This window comes from Mercurialis annua, linkage group LG1-X, assembly GCF_937616625.2.
Source record: "Mercurialis annua linkage group LG1-X, ddMerAnnu1.2, whole genome shotgun sequence".
Classification (NCBI taxonomy): domain Eukaryota; kingdom Viridiplantae; phylum Streptophyta; class Magnoliopsida; order Malpighiales; family Euphorbiaceae; genus Mercurialis; species Mercurialis annua.
In genome coordinates, this window is record NC_065570.1 from 3675092 (window position 1) to 3689250 (window position 14159).

The 14159-nt window shown below is 31.1% G+C and overlaps 1 protein-coding gene across 2 annotated transcripts; it reads left to right on the forward strand.

The window, feature by feature from the left end:
* The first annotated feature begins 7377 nt into the window (after positions 1-7377).
* On the forward strand, positions 7378-11365 carry LOC126665578 (dol-P-Glc:Glc(2)Man(9)GlcNAc(2)-PP-Dol alpha-1,2-glucosyltransferase). Of its 2 annotated transcripts, XM_050358411.2 has the most exons (8): positions 7378-7693; positions 7785-7873; positions 8308-8641; positions 8941-9214; positions 9398-9535; positions 9606-9810; positions 10663-10805; positions 10886-11365. In XM_050358411.2, the coding sequence occupies exons 1-8, from the start codon at positions 7604-7606 to the stop codon at positions 11143-11145; spliced, it is 1533 nt and encodes a 510-aa protein (XP_050214368.1). In that variant the 5' UTR covers positions 7378-7603; the 3' UTR covers positions 11146-11365. The 2 variants fall into 2 exon arrangements, with proteins under 2 accessions (XP_050214368.1, XP_050214369.1); XM_050358412.2 differs by lacking the exon at positions 7378-7693 and having other exon boundaries at positions 7784-7873; positions 8349-8641.
* Positions 11366-14159: the final 2794 nt, after the last annotated feature.

The window sequence follows — 14159 nt, forward strand, 5'->3', positions numbered from 1 at the left end:
AATTGTCAAAGTTTGAACCAAACACATATTTCGTAGAAATTTAATTCAATTCTGTAAAAATAGTATAATTCATTTGAATTAAACAGATTCTTAATTTGATATAATTTTGTAATTTGATTCGACTCGATTCAGTTTAAACCACGCTGGGTAGTTGTGAATTGCAGAGGAAGAAGGTAAGTAGGGCCTGCATGGCGACCCAGTGAGAGCACATCGAGTCGGTCAGCAGCAGCGGACAAGAATAGCAAATTGGCGAAGATGAAAATAACCCAACACGCACGTTAACGCCAAAGTCTGCATCACTATACATTACAGAGGCAGAGTGAAGTGGTGGGCTGGGGACCAAACCAAACCATCAAATCAAATCCAACCCACTGCCCAGACAAAAATCTCATTCCATTTCTGTTCATTTCTTTTATTTACTTTTTCCTCACTTAATTAGCATTATTATTGGGCATCCAACAAAATCTCTAATACATATTGCAGTACAATACCATATTATAAAAGTACCCTTCTTTCTAATATTGGTTTGATCTGAAATCTATTATTAAATTGATGAAAAAAGACTATAAATAGCATCACCAACTAACATATGGACTTATATTGTCTGAAAGAAAATATAAGGACCTACGGAAATAAAAATATAGACTTATATTGTTTGAAATAAAAATATATGGACTTATGCAAACAAGATAAGGAAAAGGTAGAGGGGGCAGCCGGGGAGGTCGCCTCCTCCCTTTCCCACCGTTCTTTACCTTTTCCGGTGACATTATGTGGTCTAGTTTTTTTTTTTTTTTTCTGGTCTAGTTTAAATTTTAATTTTGACATGATTGCGATAATTACATGTCAAACGTAGCTAACTAATTTTTTTAATACTATTTTAAAAAAAAATCATCTATGACCAAATCGTTTAGTATTATTTATTATAATCTAATTTTTATAAGTAATTTTGATTGAGAATAATTGTGAAGTTTGGTTTTAAATAACAAATATTGCAAAAAATTATTTTTCTAACAAATATGTCTGATTGGCTATAATTAAATTATATTTATAGAAATTATATTTTCAAAAGCTTGTGACTAAATGATAAAAATCAAAAAGAGAATTGGTATTTATTAATGGTAGCCAAACAAATATTGAGTAATTGATTTGTTTTATATTTTAGGCCTAATGTCTTAAAAACCCCCGACCTTTTAGCCCCTTTTCAATCATACCCTGACGTTGCAAATTTGTCAATTTTACCCTATTTTGCATTTTTGTGTTTCAATTGTACCCTGAAAAATTAAATTAACGTCTTTTGCGTTTGGAAATTTGTTTAAAACATTCTACATGTCTCGCATATATTAATTGTATATTTTTAAAATTTATTTAAATTTAGTTAAATTAATTAAGAATTTAAATTAGTATTAATTTGATTATGGTTTTTAGTTAGTTTTTAAAAATAAAGGACTTATTTGTACTTTTTTGAATAAAAAAGAATTTAATTTCATGTTTACACTTAATTAATTGAATGATTTCATCATTTAAGTAAAAAAATTAACAAAAATTTAAATATTGGGGTACAATTGAAAACAGAAAATTCAAAAGTGGGTAAAATTGACAAATTTTCAACGTCGGGGTAGAATTGAAAAAAAGTTTAAAGGTGAGGGGTTTTTGAGTGATTAGGCCTATATTTTAATAGAATAAAAAAGTGAAAAATCTTAAAACAGCTAAAGAGATCAATGGGTAATTCTTTACATAGTTAGGTTAATATTGTATAAATGGGGTTAATTATTCACATGGATCCATTGGCAATTGATGGTGAATATGATGAAAATGAATTGTTTGAAAGAGCATCGCATATATTTCATATCATGTACCTCCTGTACTTTTGTGTAGTCGGTAGCTAGCTAATGGTGTGCAATATATGGATGGTAAATGAAAATAAAAAAAGACTTCTATAGTACTTAAGACAAAATCAATTAATTTATAAGCAAATTACTCTGAAATCCTATGAATATGTCATAATTTATGAGCAAATTACTCTAAAAATCAAACTATTTAACTACTCATTTTTATTTCCGTTAACAATTTAGTCTTTCCGTCTATTTCTGGTGTTAGTCAACCAAGTTAAAGGATAAAATCAATAAAAATTAATTTTTTTTGAAAAAGTGGTCATCCATTTTTATTTTCGTCTACGATTTTGTCCCTCAAGTTTGAAATTAATTATTCCTAATTTTTTTACCTTAATTGACTAACACCAAAAATAGACAGAGTGAATAAATCGTTGACAGAATAAAAATGAGGGATCAAATCATTTGATTTTGAAATAAAAAGGATCAAAGTGTAACTTATGACAAATATACGGATTTTTTTAAATAATTTACTCTTAATTATTTAAAATTATAGCTTAGTTATTATATATACACTATATTATTTGTAAATTTTACTGGTCTCATTTAATATTTTTGTAGTTTTTATTAAATATATTTATATTCTGTTTGAAAGTGACATGATATAGTATTACAATATATTAAATAAATTAAATTTTATATATATTGACATATAATATTACGTCATATCTGCTATAAACAAATAGTGAATATATTTATAAAAGTGTAAATGTAATAAATTAAATTGATAAAATTTAAAATTTATAAGATATTTAATAAACAAACTATAATTGTGGCTATCCAAAATTATTTTGCTAAAGCTAAATGTTAGGTCAAGTAGTGAACAAACATGCAATGTGTTTGGGATTTATCATGTCTAATAATAAATTTAGACATTTCTATTAAGTGAAAATATAATAATATAAAATTTTATAAAAAAGGTTATATTATATTTCTGATAATATTATTTAAAAATTTAAAAGGGAATAATTGCTCATGATATTTAATTTAAATGTGTCTATAATCATGTTCCACGGAACAAGGGAATATGTTTTTATGGCAAAAAAAACACGATGATGCCAATTTCAAATGAGGTAATCACTTACCCACATACTTCCCCACGTTGATAGAGAAGAATCAAATTGGATCACTAAATAAAAAATTGATTTATGAAGATTATTTTATTATTATGTGATTGCTAAGGGTCCAGAAATAAAATTCCCCACTTATACCTACCAATAATTACGATTTTCCACTCGTTCAATTTGATTTCATTGGTCAAAATCTGCTACATAAACAACAAAAAGATGGATTAGTTAGATCTCAATGAATATTTGGCATAATAAAAACATTGGTCCATGGTGATTTAGACAGCATATAAAAATCATTATTTTGACCTTGTAACGAACATTTGTGTGTATAAAGCATAATTTAGACATTACAAGCTAAAATTAAAGAAAAACCTCTTACCATAAAAAAAAAAACCCTCTATTACAATTCAAGAAAACAATGCTATTTAGTATCAAAATATAAATAGAACTTTTAAAACATAAAATGAAGACTAGCTCGGAGCGATATAAAATTTAAATTCGAGCAAAAATTAGTTTAAATAAGAATAAGATTATAACCCAAGTAAATATTAGTTCAGACCAAAATAAAATCAAAATCCTAACCACTAGCTCAAAACATGATAAAAAATAAACTTGGTCACGAACGACCCACCTATCCCTAGTTCATAATTTTATTTGTTTTTTTTTCTTTCTGAAATATTGTTCTCTTCATTATACTATTTGATAAAACACTAAACAATAAGTCCAAAGTGTGTTAAATTTCATTGACCTTGCTGGAAGTGAGCAACTCTCAAGGAGCACCAGCAGGAGATTGAAGGAAGGAGCAGCAGGCAACAGCAATAGCTGCAGCGAAGGCGACGACAACGATAATAATAGCAAGGAATAAGGTATAAAAATGACCCTAATATTTATCCTGTGGCTCACCTTTCTCCCTAATAGTTTTGAGTTTCAAAAATGACCTCAACTTTTCCAAAGTGCAACAAATATACCCTCCGTCTAACTGTGGAGGGTTATATTTGTTCCACTTTGATAACGTTAGGGTTATATTCGAGACTCCAAAAACATTAGGGCAACGGCTAATTGTATGCCACACAGGGCCGGCCTTAGAGAAAACGAGGCCCTAGGCGGTAATATATATAAATTATGTATTAGTTTTTATGATAATTAATAATATTTATTATTATGAATAGTAAAATTGCATAATGTAAAATTAATACATTACCTTAAATTTTTGATTTTTTTATTAATTTAGCTTATTGATATTTATAACAAGCTAAATTAATAATTAAAAAATAAAAATAATGGATAACTAGAAACAATGGTTTGGAAAAGAGATGATGAATCTAGAGAAAAATTATGAGACTTTAAAACATTGAAGAAATATTGTAATTTGTCAGATAAAAAGAATTTATAGAATATATTTGAAAAGTTATTAAGGTAATTTTAGTTTGATTACTTAAAAAAAAGATTTTGGTTTAATTGAGATTTTGTTAACATTATTGTATATTAAGATTGGTTGAATAATATTTGACTTTACTTTTCTAGTTAGTATTATTGACTCTTTAATATTAGTGCAGTATAATCTATAGTTTCAAACTTAAGAAATACGTAGTCAAAATATTATTGAGGCCCTCATATTTCTGAGACTCTAGCCTAGATCTTAGTTAGGGCCGGGCTTGATGCCACATCACCCGAGTTAACGTTCAAACACGCTACCATTAGATCGAGGGTATATTTGTTCCATTTTGATAACGTTAGGGTCATTTTTAAGACTCAAAAAACATTAGAGGGAAATATGAGCCACATGATAAATAATAGGATCATTTTTATATCTTAACCTTATAGCAACGTACTAGCAGTGGCGATATTGGATAGGCGTAAGGCTAAATTAAAGGGAAATGAGGGTATTTTAAATATAAAATTATTTTATATAAATAAAAAAAATTATATGAGTTAATTTTCATTAGTATCTTATATAATTCATGTGGATATTTAAAGTGGTAATTCCTTGAATAAACTATTCGCTAACTTCTTTACATTTTTACCTGTCAGTTTTTGATTTTTTCTGATTTTTTAATTATAAAAAATACTTTTTTTTAATTTCACAACTACCTCTTTTTCAGTTTTTAATAATTTATTCTCTTTTTTTATAGATTTTTTCCTGGATTTTTTGTTTAATTTTTTTATTCGTGTTTTTATAGTGTAACAATAGTATATATATAGTGTATTTATGGTATTTTAATAGTATAAGTATAGTGTATAATATATATAGTGTATTTATGGTATTTTTGTAGTGTTTTTGTAGTGTATACCATAAAAACACTATAATACACCATAAACACTGCAAATACACCATAGATATACTAAAAAAACGGCAGTAATACACCAAAAAACATAGATATCCCGAAAAACACCAAAAATACACTATAAATACACCAAAAATACACTATAACGTAAATATATTATAAAATCACTACAAATGCACCGTAAATCAATTTGTTCTTTACAAAATCAGTAGCAATAAATAAATCTATGAATAAGAGAGAGACAAAATAATTATATGAATAATAAAATAATTTTATAATTAAAAAAATTATAGATCTACAATAATTTACTTACAAAATATTTAAATCATCAAAAAAACCTACAAAATTACACAAATCTAAAAACGATGTTGAGAAATCCATAGCACGAACGGAAGACACGAATGGACTAGCGCGAACGGAAGAGACGAACGGAAAACCGACCGGAAACGACGAGAAATCCATCGGAAGTAGATGAACGGAAGCGCGAACGAAGGCGCGAACGGAAAAGCAACCGGAAGAGACAAATTGAAAATCAAACGGAAAAAAAAAAGAAAAGAAGAAGAAAAGAAGAAAGAGAAAAGAGTGGCTATATAAAAATTTAAGTTAAAATGATATAACGCTTATATATATAATGAGTACTATTATAAATAAGCTAGTAAAATAGTTAGCGACGGAAATAAGGGAAAGATGACCAAAAATGGTGTAAATAAAATTTAAAAATAGGGTATTTTGTAAACAATCCCATATTTTAATGGCAAATTATTTATTTTGTGATATTTTTGCTTCAACTTGGCTTTTTTAATTGTGGTATAGGCACGATGGTTTCTTGGATTACAAAATCAATGGCCCACTAGGATTACAACAGCAGTGGAGGAGTTGTTGATTTTAGACATCGTCGTCTAACTTTTGAAGAAGACTGCGAGGTCTTTATAAATGCAACAGATTCCTTTAATATTAATGAGGATGCTGGAGTAGTTTTAATTGATATCTTTGATCTAGTTTTTTGATTTTCGAAAAGTAGATTTTAATTGGGTAACCCATTCGGTGGCTAAAAGCCCTTGTAGATGACTGTTTTGCAGTTCTCATCATCTTATCTTGGAATGGCTTACTCATTAATGTTGAGGAGTCATTTCCTATTTGTATATATATCTTTCTTCATTTAATGAAGTTTAATCTTTGACAAAAAAATATATTTTAAGCTATTTAAACATGCACGAAATTTCTTCTCCCTTCTTTCCTAACAACTTCCTCTCTACTTCATCTCTTAAAGAGTGGGAGGAGGTGATTTCCGATCTCAATCGGAAATCACCCTCTCTTCGCCTATAAAAATATAGGATTTTATAAAATTAGGCTCTATTTCAATAAATTTACATGTTCGATAGTTTTTCCGGTATGGATTTTCGTGTTATTTTGCTTGAAAAATTATGTTTTTAGGTTTTTGTGGTGTGTTTTCTTAGATATCTCAGGAGTCTATAGTGATTGTTCAAATTTCATAGTCAATTTTTTTGTAAATTAAATTTTTTTGGATCGATATTGTTCTAACATTTTAGAATTTCATTGAAGATGAGAAAATACTAATTTTTAACGGATCACGCGAATTGCCGGTCAAATCGGAAGGACAAATCGAAGACCCGCTCTAATAAAATTTTGCTCTCAAGTCTCGTTCGGTCCTTTCATACAAAATCGATGTCTAAATTTGCCTAACTTCGATTTATTTGCTTGTATCTTAGGTTATTTGTTAGTATTTTAGATCAAAACTAAAAGATCATATATTAATTTTGTTATATGATTTTCTAATTGTAATTTACTCTTCATTAATGAATTCTTTTTTTTTAAAAAGACATGCACATTATTAAAATGGACTATTAAATCTCACGACATATAAATATAATTTAACAGAACTATAACAACAAGGACAATCAAATTACTAAATTAAAATTTAAAAACAATTGAAATAGTAACTAATATTTAGATACACAGAAAGAAAGAAAAAAAATTAAGGTAATATATGTTAACTTTATATTCTAAGGTGATAATTGTCCCAACTTAAAAATTACAATGGTTTATTTGTGCATTTTTACCTTTCAATTTTTTTGGCCCCAGGCCCCAACTACTAAATAGAGTACGTACGAGATAAACGCCCTTAACGGTGCCGTTTTGATCATCTTCTTTCTCTTGTTGATCTCTAGCCGTCTCCGTCTCTCTCTCCAATTTCTTCATCAACTAATTATCGACATATAATTGATGCCAATGGCAAATATGATTTTTTACGCAAACTTTTGTGGCTAAATTGAAAAAACAACAAATTTTATGTTAGAAATCAGAATTAAAGGAGAAGATACAGCAAAGTTTTGAAACAATGGGGAAATTAGCAGTTGCGGTGATAACGAGCTTATGGGTAATTCCGATTTCAATCCTAGTCAATCGGATTGTGCCTGATCCTTACATGGTAATAATTTCTAATTCCTTTTCTCCAAAATTATTATCTTTCTGATAATGTGATTTAAATTTGAAGAAACCCTAATTAATTGATGTTGCAGGATGAGATATTTCACATACCTCAAGCTCAACAATATTGCAAGGGAAAATTCTGGAGTTGGGATCCTATGATTACTACTCCACCTGGATTGTAAGATTTCTGTCTCTGTTTTCAAATATTTTGTTTAGCTGCCTGAGGTGGCACGGATACGGAAAAACAGGACACTTGGACACGTACACCGAAACGGTGTTATTTATAAAGTTTCCAATGTAAAAGATGAAGTTTTGTGTCTGAAACGTCAAGTGTCTGGAACGTTTTTGAAACTTGACATGTTGATTGAATGAAGTGTCTGTGCACCTAAAATCAGCTCAAAAATTGAATTCTCATAAGCTTTTTTTTCTTCAAACATTAAATTGACTAATTATAGCTGATTTTAATTCATTGCATTTTAAAATTTCCCAAGCATTACTGTAAGAAATCAAGAAATTGAATTGTTTTCATAAGTGGATGTGGTTTGGATGCTGTTAGATTCATTACGTAGTTAAAGAAGTTGAGGATTAAAATGCAATGCAATACTCTTGCAGGTACTTTCTTTCACTTGCCCATGTTGCTTGTTTGTTTCCAGGCATGTTTGTTGTGCGACTGGTCTCCTTGTTTTCTGAAGCATGCTCCACCACGATTCTTCGCTCTACAAATTGTGTTATGGCCGTATTGTGCAGCGTTATTGTGTATGAGATTATTGTCCACTTAAGGCCGATTCTTGATGAAAGAAAAGCAACACTTCTTGCTGCTATCCTAGCTCTGTACCCACTCCATTGGTTTTACACTTTTCTTTACTACACTGATGTTGCATCGCTTACTGCAGTGCTTGCAATGTATCTTGCGTGCTTGAAGAAGAAATACCACTTTAGTGCATTGGTAAAAGATCTAACCTGAATTTGTTTTAAGACTATTTAGAAGATAAAAGAGTCTAATTAATATAGCTTACAGAATTGGCTGTTAGATGTTCACAGACTTTTTTATGGTACTAAATAGGAAGTGTTTCTGAAGTAACATGAATGAAGATGTTTTTTATTGGGAACTATTTCCCATAGGACAGCATCAGCATGTTATTCATTCCTATTTCATTTTTATCAAAGCTATTATTAAATATTTAAATACTGATGCTATGCTTTTATCTGGAGCTGGTAATTATTTTCATGTTGTTCGTTTTGCAGTTTGGGGCTTTAGCAGTTTTTATTCGTCAAACAAATATTATCTGGATGGTTTTTGTCGCATGCACAGGCGTCATAGATTTAACTCTAACCAGCCAATGTAAAAATGTGAAAATGGATGAGCTAAATGAAATTGTTAAAGAAGCTAGTAATTTATTTCGCAGCAAGTCTGTCACGGAAGACTCAAACATGAGAAGACGAAAGCCTACTAAAGCTGCGTATGCAAGAAAGTATCTGACATTCTCTATGAATAGCTCCAGAACAACTGATCCCACAGGTTTTGATCTGAATGTATGATTCAATTTTGGGTGATTGTTTTATTTTTATGTGATTTGTAATTCATGAAATCACCTCTCATTCTGATGGGACTGGAAAATGAGTTTGCCAATTTGGTCCGGCATCATCTTTAGTTTTCTTGCTTCTCAATGTTAAGATTACACCATTTCACATTATGTTGTAGGTTTTCTTGATGAGATAAGGGAAATATGTTTGACTTCATGGCGGATGAAGTGGAAAATTATTTTATCCTTTAGCCCCTTCCTTATCATATTGGCGGCTTTCTTTGCTTTCGTTAGATGGAATGGGAGCGTTGTTCTAGGTAATATTTATATCATATTGGTCTATTTGATGTGTAAGAGTTTTTTTCTCACTGTCTCTTAATCTTGCAGGTGCGAAAGAAGCTCACACAGTATCACTGCATTTTGCACAAATAATGTATTTTGGCCTTATTTCTGCTCTGGCAGCAGCTCCTCTGCATTTCTCATTAAACCATGGCGCAAAAATGTTGCAATCAATCTGGAAGAACAGGGCTCTCAGTTTGAGTCAGTTGCTTGTGGCATTTATTGTTGGCTTTCTTTCTGTTCATTTGTTCAGGTCAGTTCAGATTCTTGTATTATATGCTAAGCAAAGAAAAGATATATGTCACAACTTTAAGGGTTAATTGCAAATAAATTCATGACCTTTATATGAAATTACAATTTTATCTCGTTCTTCAAAGTTGTCAATTTCATGACCCTCTCAAAATCCTATGATTTTTAGCCGGCTACCGTTATATAACAAGAGGACCACATTCTGGTAGCCACGGTAGCTAAAAACCAATGGAATATTAAATGGCAAAACCCATACTGAGGCCCCTCTACTTTACCAATTTTATTCGAGAAGCCCTTACACCAAAGTTCGTCACGTCCGGGTCCTTGTACTTTGCAGAATCACATTTTGATGTCCCTTTTTGTGTTTTTTCCGGTCCCTCTACTTATAATTTGTGATTTTTCCGGTACACATAAAAAGACTTAAAAAATTATAAATTGATAATTTGAGGGACTGGACGAACAAATAAGGTAAGTAGAGGGACTTTACGAACAAAAAAAAGAAGTATGGGGCCTTCTTGAATAAAAATGGTAAAGTACAAGGGCCTCTGTATGGGTTTTGCCAATATTAAATTGGTGATATAATTATAAAAACAATGTGGAGAATGGAACTGCCAAATTTGAAAAAATGTGACAGAATTGTGATTTCATATAAAGGTCATGAATTTATTTGCAATTAACACTAAAGGTAATGTTTCCCTGGCTTTTGTTAAAGAAGAGGAAGGAAGAGGGATGGAAATGTTTTAAAAGCTATATGGAATAATAGTAATACAGTAAATTCAGCATAGTGAGATGGTTTTTCAAACATTCAGCGGAATCACCGCAGTGCGTTTTTATACATTTCCTTCTATTATTGCAGCATAGCTCACCCCTATCTTCTTGCTGACAATCGGCACTATCCCTTCTATCTCTGGAGGAAAGTGATCGGAGCTCATTGGTTGATGAAGTACCTTTTGATTCCCTTTTATGTTTATTCTTGGTTTTCGATCTTTAGCATATTGGGTTAGTATTCTCTCTCTTCTTCCTTTATGATTTAATACGTTGAACTTCATTAACACCTTGTTTGCATCTTTTATTGGCAGTGAAAGGTCGACAAAGAACGTGGGTGTTGGCGTATTTCTTGGCTACAGCTGCAGTGTTAGTTCCTGCTCCACTTATTGAGTTTAGATATTATACCATACCATTCTTTTTCTTGATGCTTCATTCCCGTATCGATGATAATCGTAGTTTAATCCTTATCGGACTGATGTATGCGGTAATCAATACCTTCACTATGACGATGTTCTTGTTTCGGCCATTCTATTGGAGCCATGAACCTGGGGTCCAGAGGTTTATTTGGTAGATGGCTCCCCAGAGAGTTACTTTATATAGGATTTTGGACAACACTCAAGTCGCTAACCGTTAACAACCTTTTTCCGGTAGCTCTAGCTTCTGCTTTTGCAGGACTCTCAAACAAATGCAAAAGCACTTGCTTGTAATTTTGCCGTTATGTGAATTTTTTTCTCGATCAGGAACTGTTAAACATGTTCTTGCACGAGACGAGTAAAAGTATTTTTCAATCAGCTTTGCACAGACGAAGTTGAGCATTTCAGAAACAATGATTCAGTGAAGGAATTTAAGGAAATAATGAGATTGTTCTATGTAAAATTATATATTGATCATCTGACTGGTGCAACAGCTTCTTTCATTGTTTTCACCAGTTAAAATTAACCACATCCCTTTCTGAATACTGCACGTCTTTAAGCAATCTTCTTGAACCTGAAATTTCTATTTGGCAGAGAATAGAAGAAACACAACGATAATACTAAACTAAAGTGGGTCACAGGAATGTATGAATTGAGTTGAGTCCGAGTTATACCGAGCCTGAGCTTGAGCTGAATCTGAATTATGCTGAGCACGAGCTTGAGTGTCTCATACAAGCTCGACCAAGACCTGGTGTGTATACAAGCTTGACCTCAAATTTGAGCTCAAATGGACATAAATTGCTCAATTCAAATTCAATAAAAAAATAAAATTAGTTATTAAAAAAATCACAATAAATATGGAATTCAATCAAGTCGATGACATACATCTAAATTTAGTAAACAAAAAAACTATGATTTTATGTGCGTAAGAATCAAGTTCATTTAGAATAACAAACCTCAAGGATTCTTTTAATTGATATTCAAATTCGGCTTGAGTTTTAAGTTAATTTAAAAAAAGTGAGTCGATGTGGTGTAATTCACAAGCAACTCAACTCAACTCGTTGACATCTTGGTGGTCATATCACTTGGACTATAGGTTTTATTGCTCAAAACGCGCTTAGGAACAATTGTATTGTAAAATTGGCAAAAAAAAAACTGTACAAACCAACGAGCTGTATCTCAAATGGTATAAGCGCTGAGCAGCAAACTGCTAGGTTGTGGGTTCAATTCCTCCCACAAGCGCTCCCCCCTCCCCCACTTATCAAAAAAAAAAACTGTACAAAAAATTGGCAAAAACAGTTGTACATAAAGTAATGATCAAATGATTCATATTGAGATGAAATAATAAGAAAATTTAGATCAATTTGACCTAAAATAATAAACCTCATATGAGTCTATTTGATCTTAATGTATGAAATTACACCCAATTTCCCATCGTACAGAAATTTCCACAGCATGAGAATTAATTTCATATATAAATAGGTTGAAACTAAAAAGTTCAAAAATCGATAAATCCATGATTTGGCCTTGAAAAGTTAATTCGGTTCTATGAATTGTAGTACTGAAACCTACAAAGTGAGCAGAAAAACACATGAACACAGTAGATTTTGAATTGAATTGATCACTTTAATTTCTTTCTGAAGTTGCATGCCTTAGTACAAAATGGGGACCAATTTGGATGATATAATTGAGGTCGTGGTCCTATATTTGATAATAATACAAACAAAAATATAGGTGCCTGCCCACTTTGCTTAAAAACTGTTGGCTTTAGCAAAATTGTGAAAACATAAAAGAGAAGAATTAGATGCCATAGACATATAATAGAGATAGCTAGCTAGTGGCTGTACTATATGCATCTAATCTTTGATAGATATGTTGGCAAAATTATTGAGTATTAGGGTTTCACCTTTCCCCTTCAATCAATTGCCGAACCAAGAGAGCCGGGCGGCCGCCACAATCGCCAGTTGCCGGGTTCTCTTCCTTTTTGTCATTAGATATTTTTTTACTCTCTCATCTCACTTTCATATTTTTTGTACATGTACTGTCCGATATCCGAAATCATTACCCCTACTAATCCCAATCGAGCGTTCGAGCCAGATAGAACGCCATAAGGCAACAAAGCTCTACCGGAAAGTTTAAAAAGTTACATTATACAAGGCTCGGAACCAAGATCTTTTACTAAGGCAAATGCATTATGAGAAATTTATAAGAAATGACCTTCCTTAATCCAAAGCATCCAAAGCATATTTGCATCTATTTGACCTTAGTATAAAGATCAAATAATTCTACATGAAAGATTAATAATCTAAATGTTCTTATAAATTAGTATGCTATTATCACTTAAACGATGTTCATATAGGCAGTTTCAACGTGAATTAAATGCTTAAAGATTGCAAAAATAAAGTAAAATATTTTTATATACCCACAACTGTATTTCATTTGCCAAATATATATTTCACACTTTTAATATTATGTCAGATTGATCCATCATTTATTTAATATGTGTTAAATATATATTTATCTTTGGAGTATCATAACTCGTCAGTTTAGAATGATTTCTATTGTTAATTGAAGATTTAAATCATACTCTAAAAGAGCGGTAGATATGTTTGACACATATGATGAATATATAGAAATATTTTGGCCAAAAATAAATGAAAAGACCTAAAAATTAAGACAGTAGAGAGGCTTACTGTGTTCTTTATTATTTAATGACCTAAATTACACCAATTATAGCAACTTGATCATTTGAAAAGTCAAAGTATAGTACGAATTATCTTGACCTAGCATGACTATACTTTTTTTTTGGTAAGCCCATCCGGTTTCTAAGGCTTCGCCCTGACTAATCCGGATCCGACCCGCGTCGCGCACCTGGCATGGTGGGTGAGTCTACCAGTGGGAATTTTCTGCATTCACAAGAACTCGAACCCGAGACCTTACTTAAGCGATATCAAGCCGCTTACCACTTGAACCAATCCCCATTGGTAGCATGACTATACTTTTATATTGAATCAAATGATAAAAAAACAAAAAAAAGTATATATATACGTACAAACCCTAAACATACACAGTTAAAAAAGAGACATTTTTCTTGATGTAATCTACGCCAATCAACTCACTGTCTTGAATCTCATTAACCTAAACCTAAAACTTAACTTTATTACTGTACACC